Genomic DNA, 14,573 nt, shown 5'->3' on the forward strand with positions numbered 1-14,573 from the left:
ACTTTATATTTAGTATCATATTTATCACAATGCATTCAAAAGATTTCTATCAGCATTTTCTCGATAAAAAGGTAAGTGAATAAGGGTTTAAACCCTAATCAGTATTTAACTGATAAATTGCTATACAATTATTTAGGTTTATATTACATTAAATATTATTATTTCATTATAGATGAAAAATATAATTGTATTACAATAACAGTCCACTTGCTATTAAAACATACACTGATGCACTGACCCATTAAAATATAAATGGTATACATTCTTCATTTGTGTGACTCCCATCCAAACCATCCTTCGGTATAATTGAAAAGACTTAAAATCAAATAAGTCAAATAAGTTTCAAATGATTATGTCTAAATAAATTTAGGTTATTCAAAAATATATACTTTTTATAACCCAAGTCTGCAACATAACGGCATGCTTTTAAGCTTCTTATTCCTTTTGCGCAAGAAAAAACAATTTTTTGATCTTTATCTGGTTTAGGAATATTGTACTTTTCTAAGAATTTTTCAGGTGTAGATTCAAAAGCAGTATTTAACTCATCAACTAAAATAAAAAAAATAAAATTAGGTAGGTTGGTAAATACAAACTATTAATTACAAACATAATAATGTGTTACACACGTGGAATATTATAACTATTTGGTAAAACTCCTGTGGTAGCTAATTCTTCTTTAGTACGTACATCAATAATTAATGCATCATTTTGGTTGATAAATTCTTTCAATCTTTCATAATTAATATCAGTAATAATTGGTGGAGATGTACCAGCAAAACTGCGATTTTGAATAATTGAGCACTGGTTTAATTTGGCTTTATCTTAAACATTAAAATATTTTAAATTAAGTATGGTTATTATAAGTACTATGTTTAATTAATCCTTTGGATACTAGAGCAATAGTTTAAATTTTCAAAATATATTAGGTAGTAATATACTCTATTTGATTGAAGGAAAACACAAGTTAAGGACAAATTAAGTAGTACAATAACATATTATTTATAGTAGAGTAGAAGTTTAAAAAAAACATGTAAGAAATCTGATATAAATATTATTATTTATAATTTATTTAAATTTATTATACATGTAATAGGTATTACATTTTTATAATAAAATAATATAAAAATACAAATAATTTTAATATGAGCTATTACTGAAAATTTGTCTAGTAAAAGTCTCATTATGGTAGGTAAAAATAATACTCTCATTTCTGATAAAATTGATTAAATATAAACTCTTGTCTATTTCACATTCAACATAATACAGGTCAATTTATTTTAATATGGATTTTTATTATAGTCGTAAATCATAATCAATTAAATGCGGTAACTTACAAAGTATTATAGGTTTTGTTTTCTTCATGAACTGTTTGCTTACTACTATCCCAGATAGGTGATGCATTTGTCCAATAAAAGGAGAAAATTGACTTCTTAAAATTTTTAACATGATTTAAAGTTATTTCTGTGAAGTATATGTAAGTAAATATTAAAAAATGTAGTTATATGATAGACACTGCAAAAAAAAAATGTTTTATCTATGAGCATAGAAACTAGGATACCTAACTAAAAACAAGAATTTAATAAAATTTAATATAATTCAAACTGAAAACATATAATATAAATTGTAGAAAAAAATACACAAACAGTTACAATAATAATTTTAATAAATAATAATATGATGATTATGAGTTAAAACAATATCTAAAACCTTGATTGAGCTTTGAATCCAAGTAGGTATTCCCTATCAGTTAAATAAAAGTTAAAACGTTTGAAACTTTCATAGATCATTATTATATTATGTTCATGATATAGATCATTTTATTATCTATGGAAACTTTACGTATGTGAAGTTGGATGATCAAAGCTAGCCGTTACCCACCCGACAGGTGATCATTTTTCATACGAATTGTTCGGTTAGTGGTGATAACTGATAAGAAATCTTGTATATTGAATTGCATTTTATTAGGTTTTAGGGATGCCGTATTATTTTTTTAAACCAGCTTTCAACAAAATCAATTTTTTTATTTTGTTATAATTCTAAAACGATCCTGGCTTTTTTGAGCCATTTATAGAAAATTGAAATTTTCGATTTTTCTAAGTATTTTTTTTTCATGTCCAAAAAAACTTGAACATTTAATACAAGGTTTCTTTTAGGTTGTTGTTATTGTACCTAGTTAAAAAATGTTTAAAAAAATTCTTATAAGTAGCTAAGAATTGAAAATTTAATACAAGGTTTTCCATAAGTTTGGTCCACAATAATTATAAAAGAATTTGAGCGTAGGTCAATTAAAAAATTTTTATCTTAAGTTCAAATTTTTACGAAATCAAAAAATTATGATTTACTATCAAATAATTTTAGATTTTTGTTATGGATAACAATTACTAGTCATAGGTAGAAACTTAAAACATACAAAGGTTATTTAAATTGATTTTTTCAGGTCATTAAAGTTTTAAACATAGACCACCTTTTTCACCACCCACTGGAAATTATATACCAGGCTGACAAATCATCTCCGTTCAGAATCGTTTTTCTTGTACAATGATACCTATCATTGTATTCAAATTTAATATATCCATTATAGCGACATACTCTATGTTGAGGTTTACTTGACACCATTGACCTTATACTGTGGTCTATGCTTGATACCTACTGTACAGCAGAGCATTACCCACTTAACCAAAATTTTTTTCCTAGATTTATGCCATTGGCACCTACCATTGTTGTATCATCAATTTTAATTGTGAAATGCATTTATACTTAGTTGATGAATGTACAATAGTTCTTAGTTCATGATTTTAATACCTTTAAAGATTTAATTGTTTCTCTTAATACAATAATGTAAAACGGCACCACTGGAGCATCTTTGTTTCAAAATATTCTGAGTAATTAGAATAATAGAAATGGCTTCTGAAGCTTCAAGGAGTAAAGGTATTTGTTTCAATCATCCTTATTTCCAGAATAACATAATATGTTATAACTTATAATATATTATGATAAATATACAATAGGTTTAACGGAGAAAAACAAATTAAGAATAATAAATAAATAAGCTATAGGAATAAAATTATATTGTATTTAATTTATTTGTAAATCATGAATATTGAATAGAAATTAATTTTTTTTTTTAATATTACATGTACAAATATTAGTCTAATTTAAATTTTACTTAAATATTTGATACTACAATATTTTTTATTCAATTCAATTAAAAAAAGGAATATAAAAATTCAATTAAGTTATATAAACAAGAAATAAAATAAAATAATGATATAACATATTATTAAATTTTCATTTTTTATTATTTTCTAATATATAATAAAATATAATAAAGATGTATAACTATATATTTAAAAAAAAATAACATTCTAATATAATTTTTTATCAGTCTGAGGTAATGAGGTGTATAAATATAATAGTAAAATAGTAAATGCAATTGTCAAAAAATATATTAATTACATACATACTAAAAAATTAATACGACGGAAATGCTAACAAAATCATATTTTGTTCACAGCTATAAATTATTGATATACCTTTAAGGTAAAATAAAAAAAGATAATACATACAAAAATTATAAATACAAAATATGTCTTGAACATTTTTAATAAATATTTGTTTGGGTTTAGTTATTAATTTTTATATTCAATTATTCAATTATTTCATAACCATTTGAATTTGCTGAACCTTTCACATTAGCTATTAATAAAGGTCTACATTCTACTATTTCTTGAACTCTATTTTGGGTGCTAAAACATCTACAACAGATTTGCTCAGTATGTTCAAGTAAGTTATAGAGGAAACTGTTGAAAAATGCTTGCATAGGATTCAAAATAGCCTAAAAACAAAATTGATATTAAATATGGAATTATATGAATAAAAGTAATCATAAATATACATAAAAAAAAAGGTTAAGAATTTAATAACATTTTTTTTTTTTAATAGTAAATATGTATATAAATACCATTAGATACCAAAGTGTTAGCATCACTCCACTTGGTAAATTATCCCAAGATGTCCAGACTATTACTGCATTGATTAAATTGGGTGACCAACACAAATAAAATCCTAGATTAATTAATGCAAATCTCTGTTTAAATAAGTCCAACATTTTCCGTTCATTTGTTGAATATTGTGCCATGTAAGAAGTTATTATGTGGTATATGTATCCAGTGGATAAAGAATATAACACTGGATTGACTACCATAACAACAATGACTGGCAAAAATGTAAAAAAATAATTTGGAAAGAACTTCATAACAACATTGTCCTTAGGGCTCAAATTATGACAGCTAAAATAATTAAAAGAAAATTAGAATACATAAAGAATTAAATCAATTTATATGAACATTAAAATGTTTTAAGAGAATGTCAGTGTACCATTTATTTTTGATCAACTCACAACAAAATTATGTTCAGAAAATACAATTTTTTATTACTAGCTTATATATTTTAAGAGTAATCCATTATCAACTGTTAAGGTAATAATATAATCTTGATCACTTTAGGCTTTCTTTATCATTTTAAAAATGCAATATCTTACACAGATGAAATTCAATTTTAAATTAAATATTAATAAAAGCTATGATGTGTCCTAGATAATATTTTTATCTGTAAGTTTAATAAATATTTTACTTATAATAATTATTAATATACTTATATTCACTAAAATATTTAAGCTGATCACATAACATTTTTATCTACAGATCACACATTTACTAATGTTGCTTATAAATTGGAGACAAAAAACAAATGGTATGCTGACTTCTCTTTACAGTTTATACTTTGCATTTGGTCTATAAAGAGTAGAAAGTCCAATAAATGTAAATATGGCAGGAATTGACCAAGCAACAAAATGATATAATTTTCTACACGAGTGTTTATCTTGATATGCTCTCCACATGTCTATAGCGTACAACAAAGTCCAGAACCAAGTTACAATGTAAAAGTACTGTATCCAAACCTTTTCATAAATAAGATAATAATAATAAACTTTACATGAACCTAGACATTTCATCATTTAAAAGTTCAACCTAAAAACTTACTGCTAAAAATATACAAGAAAATGTATATGGTTGTCCATCGTACCATTGAAAATGATGCATTAATTTTAAGCAAGATCTCAAAAGTATACCTGAAATTAAAAATAACAACACGTTAGAGGAGTTTGACAGTGTTATTTTTATTAAACAACTTTAAATTAGTATGTTACAATTTCAATGCATTCTAATAATAGAGCAATATTAAGTATAAAAATTTAAAAATTATTAATAATTTTTTGGGACTTGAAATATAAATCCTCTTGTTTGTATTTTCGGATCACCACAATTAATTTAAATGTATTATTACTTATAAATCATAATTTATAAGCCAATCCATTGAAAATTCCTAGGGACACCAAAGGTAATAGCATTCTAGTTTGAACAATTTCCTACTTCAAACAGTAAGGTAAATAAATATAGTTAAATTTATTACTAATGTACTATAATTTTTTTTTAGACTAAATGTAAATATTCTAATAATAATCAAAAAAATATATAAACTAAATATTTTAATAAGATGTATTTCATCAAGTTAAAATATTTAAAGTTAAAATGATTTTACCCGATGACGCACAGACATCTGCTATTGCTAACCACATTATGATATATTTTCCTCGCTGCATGATATTGCAATAAAATCTATTTGGAACTTTTAGTTCTAATTTTGGTAATATCTAAAATAAATTATCATTTATTATTTTACGTATAATATACTTGAAAAGTATATTTAGTTATATAAATAGTTTATTTTACAATTCAAAACAAATTAAATTAATTAGACAAAAAAGTATAAAGTCATTACCTGGTATGCTGCACCAGTTATTCCTATTATTGATGACAGTAAACACACCATATTAAAACGGTCTGTATTGAATTCATTCATAAGTTTATAAGACGGATGATAATCAAGTGCTCTACGGCAACAAAATGTTTGAATTGATGGATCAGCCATATTCTATGAGTAAGTATAAAATTCAATTTTCAAATTTTGTTTGGATATAAATTATATTTTGCAACAGGAATTGATTACACATATTACATAACATATTACACATTGTTATAATTAGTATACATCTTAACCAACATAATAATAAACTATAGTAATAATCTCACGGTTAAGGTTAATTGAATTTCTAATCAGAATAACGATTAAGTTAATGATTAATTTACATACATAACGATTAACAATAAACTAATTGATTATAGTAAATAGTATTTAGTAATTTAAATTAATTTTACATTGTCACAAATTACAGTTATAATAAAAAAAATAATTAATTATATTAAATATTAATGTTAAAGTATTATCAATTTTCTGCAGCTTACCGCAACTCACCGCAATCGGGCGCAATATATTATGTAATTCTAAGATAGTATTATTATAGTAAGACATTATCTACTTCATAATTGGCGCCTACACACCGGTCGCACATTTCAAAATGTATTCAAAAACAACATTATTCACACCTTGATTGTAACATTATTATTTAAGGTTATATTATTAGAACTACTATCTTTTATCATCGATATTAAACGTGATACGGATACGACATTCCTATTTAGTATTTTCGTATTTTGATTTCTGGGAGTTAAACTTAATATTAATTGTACATATTGTACTTTTAAACAAACTAAACAAATAGAGAAATTATTATTGTCTCACAGATTGAAGCTTATGAGTTACAAGCAATAAAGAAACTAAATTAAGCAAATGTTTAGCGAAAAGAGATGTACCGACGTTAAGGTTAACAATGGTATCAGTTCTATTGGCATTCACGTTTTTTACAGTGCCGTATATATTATCTTTTATCATGTTCAAAACACACGTGATAGATATTAAAAGTTGCAATTTGCAAATAATAAAATAAAATAAAGTAAAATTGAAAATATGCAATATCGTTAAGCATTAAACTATTTACGAATAACTTTTATAACTATAGTATGTATTAAGTAAAACTTTTGTACCAAAAATGTCTCGTTTAATCGTAAAAAATTTACCAAAAACAGTAAGTTGAATTAATATCAGATTTTTAAATCATCAAATTCTTAAAATAATATTATTTTTTAATATTCCTAGATAACCGATGACAAATTAAGAGAAATTTTCAGTGAAAAAGGAGTTATTACTGATGTCCAACTTAAATATACCAAAACAGGAAAGTTTCGTCATTTTGCTTTTGTTGGTTTTCAAAACGAAGAAGAAGCTAAAGCAGCTTTAGATTATTTCGACAATACCTTTGTTCATTCTTTACGTATAAAAGTAGAGAAATGTACTGAATTAGGTAAATATTTCAAATAAATATTATAATTTTGTTCTTGTTTTTTAATATATGTGTGGTATTTTAATTGATCACATTAGGTGATGATAATAAGCCCAGATCATGGAGTAAATATGCACCAGATAGTACAGCCTATAAAAAAGAACATGGTACTCCTAAATCAGAAGAAGTCATAATCCAGACAGAACCTAAAACTAAAAAAAAAAATAAACTCCAATCTGAAGTAGAAGAAAAATTAAAACAGGTATTTAAAGTATTGCAGTTGTAATTCATCATAGAAAGTTGTTGTTATATATACATCAACTACTTAAAAATATAGGTAGTTGTCTCTATCACAATTTCTATATTCTTGATTTACCCTTAAAAGTTGAAGAAATTCCAAGGCTTCAAGGCAAGTAGTCTGTTAATCATTGAGTTTTGCAACTCTAGTTGATACAGATACTAAATATAATAGCACATTTTGTTGTACACTAAATTGTGGTTAGTTAGGAATATACTTTGATAACTAAAAAATTAGCAATTATAATTTTAAACTAAATCAAATTTAAGTTAATATATAGTTTCCTGTAAATTGAATTTGTTTTTCTATATAATATGTATACATAACAGAATATAGATGTATTGTTTCTAGTTTTTTGATTAAAAATACATGGGCTATGCCGCCCTATGCACCCAAGTTACCTCAATTCTCAAAATCTTATAACCAATGAAACTGAAAATCAAAATATTAACAAAAATCCAAATTAAAAGTATGAATCGCGGTTTTAACAATTGTGTTATTAATTAATAATTATTATTTTAATTTAACTAAACAATATGTTAATATTTCTGATACCCTTAAGTCCCCACAAAAATTATAAACAATTCCCACTATCTATAAATATGCCATATAATACCTGTTTATATAACAATGTTAAAAAAAAAAATTAATTCTAAATTTGTTGAAATATTAAATAAATGAAAATATTTTCAGCATTTAAATGATCCTATGTTTACTGAATTCTTGGAAGCTCATGGGCAAGAAAAAATTCTTAAAGATATAAAAAATGAAGATAAAGCTGAAGAGTCATCCACCCTAAAAGAAACTGATGAAGAATCTACAAACAAAATTGCTAATGCTAATATATCTGATTTTGAAGTTTGTTGAATAATAATTATTATAAATATGTATTTATTAAACATTATTGAACATGAGGTGTAATATTTTTTAGTATTTAAAAATAAAAAGTGGTAAGAAATCAGAAGCAGAGGTTTTAAAAAATCCAGAAACTAAAACAGAATATCATACAATTGTAATTCGTGGTTTACCATATAAAGCAAAAAAAGCCATGTTAAAAGAATTTTTCAAACCATTGAAACTAGATTCTATACGTCTACCACCTAAAATCAAAGGCGTGGCTTATATTGGATTCAAAAATAAATGTGACGCGGAACAATGTCTCATTAAAAATAAAAGTTTTTTAAGTGTGTTTAAATTCTGAATGACTAGTTAACTTTATATGATACCTTTATACCCAACTTATGAATATAATTTGTTAAATTTTAGATGGAAAACGAATATTATTATACCCAATGAAAACTGAAGCTGATGAAGAAGAAGAAAACAATAATCTTAATAAAAGAAATCCTGATTGGCAGAAACAAACTGATAGTTTGATACATGAAGAAAGCATTGCAGAATCTGGTCGTATATTTATTAGAAATTTACCTTTCATTACTACTGAGGAAGAATTACAAACAATTTTTGAAAAATATGGTATATTTTTTAGTTTTTTGAAAATTTAGTAATTTATTTATTTTATCTATAGTATAAGCTGATAAACTGTTATATTCTATAGGGCCTGTTACTGAAGTAATAATTCCCATTGATAAAGTATCACGACAAGTCAAAGGTTATGGTTTAATTACATATCTTATGCCCGAACATGCTGTGAAAGCATATACTGAATTGGATGGTACTATATTTCATGGACGAATGATGCATCTATTACCTGGAAAGGCAAAAATTAATTTAGAAGATGGTAACTATTTTAAATTTTATTATTTTTATATGGTAATGTTTTTGTTGGTAATGAGTAATGACCAATGGGAATATATTATTTTCAATACTCAAAACATTTGTTAAACTTTATATTTAGAAACAAATAATGAAGGCAGTTCATTCAAAAAGAAAAAAATGGCAAAATTAAAATCAGAAGCAGGATTATCTCACAACTGGAATAGTCTATTTTTAGGACAAAATGCAGTTGCTGATATTATTGCTAAAACTTATAATACTACTAAAGAAAATGTAAAATATTAAATTTGTAACTTTTATTTGTTTACACAAGTAACTAATCTAATCCTATGTCATCAGGTACTTACTGGTGATAATGCTGCTGTTAGATTAGCTCTTGGCGAATCACAAATTGTTTCAGATACAAAAATTTACCTAGAAAATCATGGTGTTAAACTAGATATATTTAATCAAGTAAGTTCTATTTAAATTTACCTTATTTGAAGCTCATTAAATTATATCTCGATGTTTTCATATGGATGGACTGATTAATTAAGAAATTATTTAAATATTAATTTAAAAATGCATATTGATATTCAAAGATATCAAAAGTAAAAAATTATAACTACAAAAACAAAATGAAAAATATTTTTTTGTAGTATTAAATAAAATAAAGTTTTCAATTTTTTTAATAGTTTAATTAATAATATCTGAATAAATATTTAATTATTTCTTAATTTAATATTGTAATAACATAAACAATTATTGCCAAATAAAATAATTAGTAATTTATAATTAATATTTTTTTTTGTAGACTGTGATAAATCGAAGTAAAAATGTAATTTTGGTTAAAAATTTACCAGCTGGTACAACTGAGCTTGAATTAAAAGACATTTTCTCCAAGTATGGTTTAGTAAACAGAGTAGTATTACCACCAAGTGGTGTCACTGGTAATTTAAGTTTAAAGATTTATTGTTTAATCTAACTTTTAACAATGGTATTTTTATTTTTATATAGGGTTAATAGAATTTGTACAAAACTCAGAAGCAAAAACAGCATTTCGTCAACTTGCTTATTCTAAATTTAAACATCTACCACTCTATTTAGAGTGGGCACCAGATAAAGTTTTCACTGATGTTCCTCAAAAAATTAATGGTAAACAATAGTTTAAAAATATTTTTTAAGATGATAATGTTTAATTACATTAATTTTAACTTTAGAAGAAACTTATTCAAATTCTATCAATAAAGAAATTGAAGATGATATTGATGAACCTGAACCTGATACCACATTGTTTATTAAAAACATAAATTTCAATACTACAGAAGAAAATATCACAAAAGTATAAAAAAATTTATTAAGTTGTACATGTTTTTATAAAAAAAAAATACTATTTTGGTAATCAAATTTATGTTTAGCATTTTGAATCTTGTGGAAAAATAGCAAATGTTACTGTTGCTCGTAAAAAAGACCCTAATCATCCAGGACAACTATTGTCCATGGGCTATGGTTTTATTCAATTTTATAGACAGAAATCAGTTAACGAAGCATTGAAAACCAAACAAATGTCAATGTTGGATGATCATTCCATTGAACTTAAACGTTCAAATAGAACTTTACAGTTAGTAGTAAAATAATTAATAACACAGTAATATTAAGCATTTTAATGAATTAATTTTTTGTAGAAGTGCAGCAGTTGTAGAACGAAAACAAGGTAAATTATATGAAGAAAGTACCAAAATACTGGTACGAAATATACCATTTCAAGCCAGTATTCAAGAAGTTATTGAATTGTTTAAGTATGTTTCTTGTAACATAGTTTTTAGATTAAAAATTATATTATTTTTAATATTTTAGAACTTTTGGAGAACTAAAAGGGTTAAGAATGCCCAAGAAAATGGTAGGAACTGGAACTCATAGAGGATTTGCATTTGTTGAATACAATTCTAAGACCGAAGCAAGAGCAGCTATGGAGTCCATGTGCCAAAGCACTCATTTGTATGGTAGACGATTGGTGCTTGAATGGGCTCAAGCTGGTGAAAATCTTGATGAAATGCGTAAAAGAACTGCAGACCAATATAATTTACCTGGAGGTTAGCTTTTTGTTAAGTCTTTAGTTTTATGAGTGTTTAGAAAGTTTGAAATTGTTTACAATAACTTAGTCACTTAAGTGAACATCAGTGGGAGTATAACTTAGCCATGTATAAAATGTAAATAGTAACTGTAGTACACCTACTTAACTTTGAATCATTCTAAGATTTTAACCAAATGTACACCTAGGTCCTAGGTACAATATGTACCAATAGTATAAAACATTTTCAAATTTTATAGATAAATTTATATTTATATGTTTTTCAATAATAATTGTTAATTGAGATGACATGATCTACTGGATTATAATTTTATACTAATAAATAAAACACCACAGGGTATTTACTTCAGACACTTGTCTCAAAAAAGGTTTAAGTATAAACTATTCTATAATTATGAGTAATATTACTGATTAATTTTTATTTGTGAAAAAATATTAAAATAGTATTAATATTATTATAATTTTTGTTTTTTTTTTTTAGGTACAAAAAAACACTGCAAAGGTGTCGCTGACATAGAAATCGATGAAAACGAAAATAAAGAATAAACACCATAACATAATTAATTGTGTATTAATTGTTTTTGAGTTAATGATAGGTAATAAATGTTATGACATATATTATAATTTAAATAATAAATAAAATATTTATTAATATATGTATTATTTACCTCAAGCATAAATGTGTTAATATTTTAATCATAATTTTGCACAGATCTTCTTGGCAGGAGAGGAAATACCTTAGTTAAGGAGGTCCAGACTCCAATCTCTCCCTGAAATGTAGGTATAATATAAGATATTGGAGCCGCCTCCCCTGCCTCCTCTGTGTGCACGCTTATGATTTTAATATAAATTATAATTTACTTATTGATAAGTTTAATTATCATCTATCAAATTTTAGGTTCTGGCATTCTAAGCATATATATAAATGTATTGATTTTATTACGGTTTATTATAGAGACAATGCTTTGATTTTTAACTTCCATATCTTTTCTGGTAAGAAAGTAATTTAATTGGTACTTTTGTGAGGTAAAAATTAAAAATTAGTAATTACCAACACTTTTGCACAACTATTTCTTGATAAAATCAATTTTCTTATTTTGTTTTAAATCAATAACAAAAAATTTTAGATACTTGAATCTTTCATCAAATTTTTATAATATTTTCTATTCATTATATTATTTTCAAAGTATTTTGATTTCTTAAAGATCTTTATTACATTGTAATTTTTTCTTATGGTTTTTAAACATGTATATGTCTTATGGCGAGAGTCATTCTGTTAATTTGTGCAAAACCGAAAATGTTACCAGGTGCGACAATGATTGTTTACAGCAACCGGTCGCTATAAAAAGATATATACATGTACCGATTTATCTGCATATAGTGTAGATACTCTTTGATTTTTTACTTTAAATATTGTAAGAAAAATGTATACTAGGTAACTTATTAGTTGTTATTAAAGTAATTTAAAAATGTTATTAATACAATGTCACTTTTTTTGTATATGCTTTTAAAGTTCAAATTTTAACAAAATTACCAACATTTGAAAATTGTTGTATTGTATAAAATTTAAAACTTTCTATTTTATCACCAAGGTATAAGAATTTGATACAAGATTATTTATTCAAAATTAAAATTAAAAAAAGTACAGCTTAAAATCTCAATATTCTTTTTAAACATTGCTAGTTAAATTTTTAACAAAATTTAAAATTATTTTCTAGTTAAAAATGCATTAAATAATATTCTAAGTCAGTCTTAAAAATGTAATACCAGGTTACTTTTTTTATTCTTCATTTTACATGGCATCAATAAGCAGTAATATCACTAAATTAAATTAACTTTATAGTAGATATCAACAGATTAAATTGTTATTATAACTACATAATTAAACTTCAAGAATATTTATAAGTAGTTCTTACTAAAATCCAAAAATTGTATAAATTTATTATCACAAATTTATTTGTTGACATAATGACATTTAATAAGTTCCGTTTTTATAAAATTTAGATAACTTACCTAATGATTTTAATTTTATTGTTAATTCAAAAAAATGTACGAGTGTAGAGTTACTCAAAGGACTTGAAACATTATACAGTGTCTTGTGAGAATTTACATATTGCGATATTTCCTGAAATAATGGAGAATGGAGATATCATAATTCTGTTATTTTTTATAAGACTCACCGGAACAAGAATTAAAAGTATTTCATATTTTAATTTAATTTAATGTTATTGTAAAAAAGTTTAAAAAAAATAACTTTTTATTTAATTATTTTCAAAAAATTTGAAATAGCCATGTTGTAGTTTTTCTGATAATTTTGTCATTTCAAGATTTTATTTTCATTATTTTCATGATTTTTAATGTTTTTTCTAGTTTCGAGAAAAATTGTGTACCTACTTTATAATATCATAGTGATAGTAGTATAGTACCATTGACATCAAACGTGTCCTGTAGGATTGGGCTCATATGGTCGAAAAATGCTCTCAGCGTGATTCGTAATACCATTATCAAAACTTATATAAGAAAATTAATAATCCTGATGTTAATAAAAATAAAATGTTGAAACACCAACATTTTCAGATGGGATAGTAGGGACACACAGTATATTAATTATATTATTATGTTTTAGTTATTTTATTTTACGGCTTATGCATTACGCAATAACATTTTTAAAATATTTCTATGCATTTTAAACTATTCCCTGATTGGATATTAATGCAACAAACCTAGTTACAGCAATACAGCGTTTTTTAGTAAGGCAATATCGACTCAAAATAATAATACAAGTATACGATATACGAATCAAAGGTGAGCATTGTCACATTAACTTCTTAAACAATTAATTTTGTTCAACTTATCAGTTAGGTAAAAAAAACATAAAAATACTTTAATTGACTGTTGCTAAGATTTAGATTTTTATATTTTGAGCGGAACAGTAAATGTATGGTTTTATAATTTGTATTTGAAGAATTGCTTCACTCATCAATTTTGAGTGTGATTTTTGATGACTAAATCTAATTTTTACTAGAAATAAATTAAAATTGATAATTCCATTTTTTTTTTCGTATTTTTTAACCAGCGTATCTGGAAAATTGTTCATGAAAAACAAGAATTTTTATGTAAAACTAGTTTTGACAAATGACAAAATCAAGTTTTAAGTACCTATGATA

At 24.4% G+C, this 14,573-nt stretch overlaps 3 protein-coding genes across 6 annotated transcripts; 1 reads left to right on the plus strand and 2 right to left on the minus strand.

Annotated features, from left to right (window-relative positions):
* Window positions 1–113: 113 nt before the first annotated feature.
* On the minus strand, window positions 114–1,808 carry LOC114133124 (rhodanese domain-containing protein CG4456-like). The gene is made up of 4 exons (XM_027998755.2): window positions 1,335–1,808; window positions 627–821; window positions 390–549; window positions 114–315 (listed from the first exon to the last, which is right to left on the minus strand). The coding sequence occupies exons 1-4, from the start codon at window positions 1,444–1,446 to the stop codon at window positions 267–269; spliced, it is 516 nt and encodes a 171-aa protein (XP_027854556.2). The 5' UTR covers window positions 1,447–1,808; the 3' UTR covers window positions 114–266.
* Window positions 1,809–3,502: 1,694 nt separating this feature from the next.
* LOC114133141 (G-protein coupled receptor 143-like) lies at window positions 3,503–6,521 on the minus strand. Of its 4 annotated transcripts, none has more exons than XM_050203506.1 (7): window positions 6,376–6,521; window positions 5,842–5,994; window positions 5,602–5,713; window positions 5,043–5,131; window positions 4,782–4,960; window positions 3,962–4,289; window positions 3,503–3,835 (listed from the first exon to the last, which is right to left on the minus strand). In XM_050203506.1, exons 1-7 carry the CDS (start codon window positions 6,430–6,432, stop codon window positions 3,647–3,649), a joined length of 1,107 nt encoding a protein of 368 aa, XP_050059463.1. In that variant the 5' UTR covers window positions 6,433–6,521; the 3' UTR covers window positions 3,503–3,646. The 4 variants fall into 4 exon arrangements, with proteins under 4 accessions (XP_050059463.1, XP_050059464.1, XP_027854586.2 ...); XM_050203507.1 differs by having other exon boundaries at window positions 6,366–6,509; XM_027998785.2 differs by lacking the exon at window positions 6,376–6,521 and adding an exon at window positions 6,153–6,302.
* A 128-nt stretch (window positions 6,522–6,649) lies between these two features.
* Window positions 6,650–12,058, plus strand: LOC114133140 (probable RNA-binding protein 19). Its single transcript, XM_027998784.2, has 16 exons — window positions 6,650–7,045; window positions 7,117–7,321; window positions 7,399–7,562; window positions 8,292–8,456; window positions 8,530–8,782; window positions 8,865–9,074; window positions 9,157–9,339; window positions 9,457–9,608; window positions 9,675–9,788; window positions 10,129–10,264; window positions 10,332–10,469; window positions 10,535–10,656; window positions 10,733–10,935; window positions 11,000–11,113; window positions 11,172–11,407; window positions 11,888–12,058. The coding sequence occupies exons 1-16, from the start codon at window positions 7,010–7,012 to the stop codon at window positions 11,950–11,952; spliced, it is 2,496 nt and encodes an 831-aa protein (XP_027854585.2). The 5' UTR covers window positions 6,650–7,009; the 3' UTR covers window positions 11,953–12,058.
* The last annotated feature ends 2,515 nt before the right edge of the window (window positions 12,059–14,573 follow it).

Source organism: Aphis gossypii, chromosome 3 (genome assembly GCF_020184175.1).
Source record: "Aphis gossypii isolate Hap1 chromosome 3, ASM2018417v2, whole genome shotgun sequence".
NCBI classification, from domain to species: Eukaryota; Metazoa; Arthropoda; class Insecta; order Hemiptera; family Aphididae; genus Aphis; species Aphis gossypii.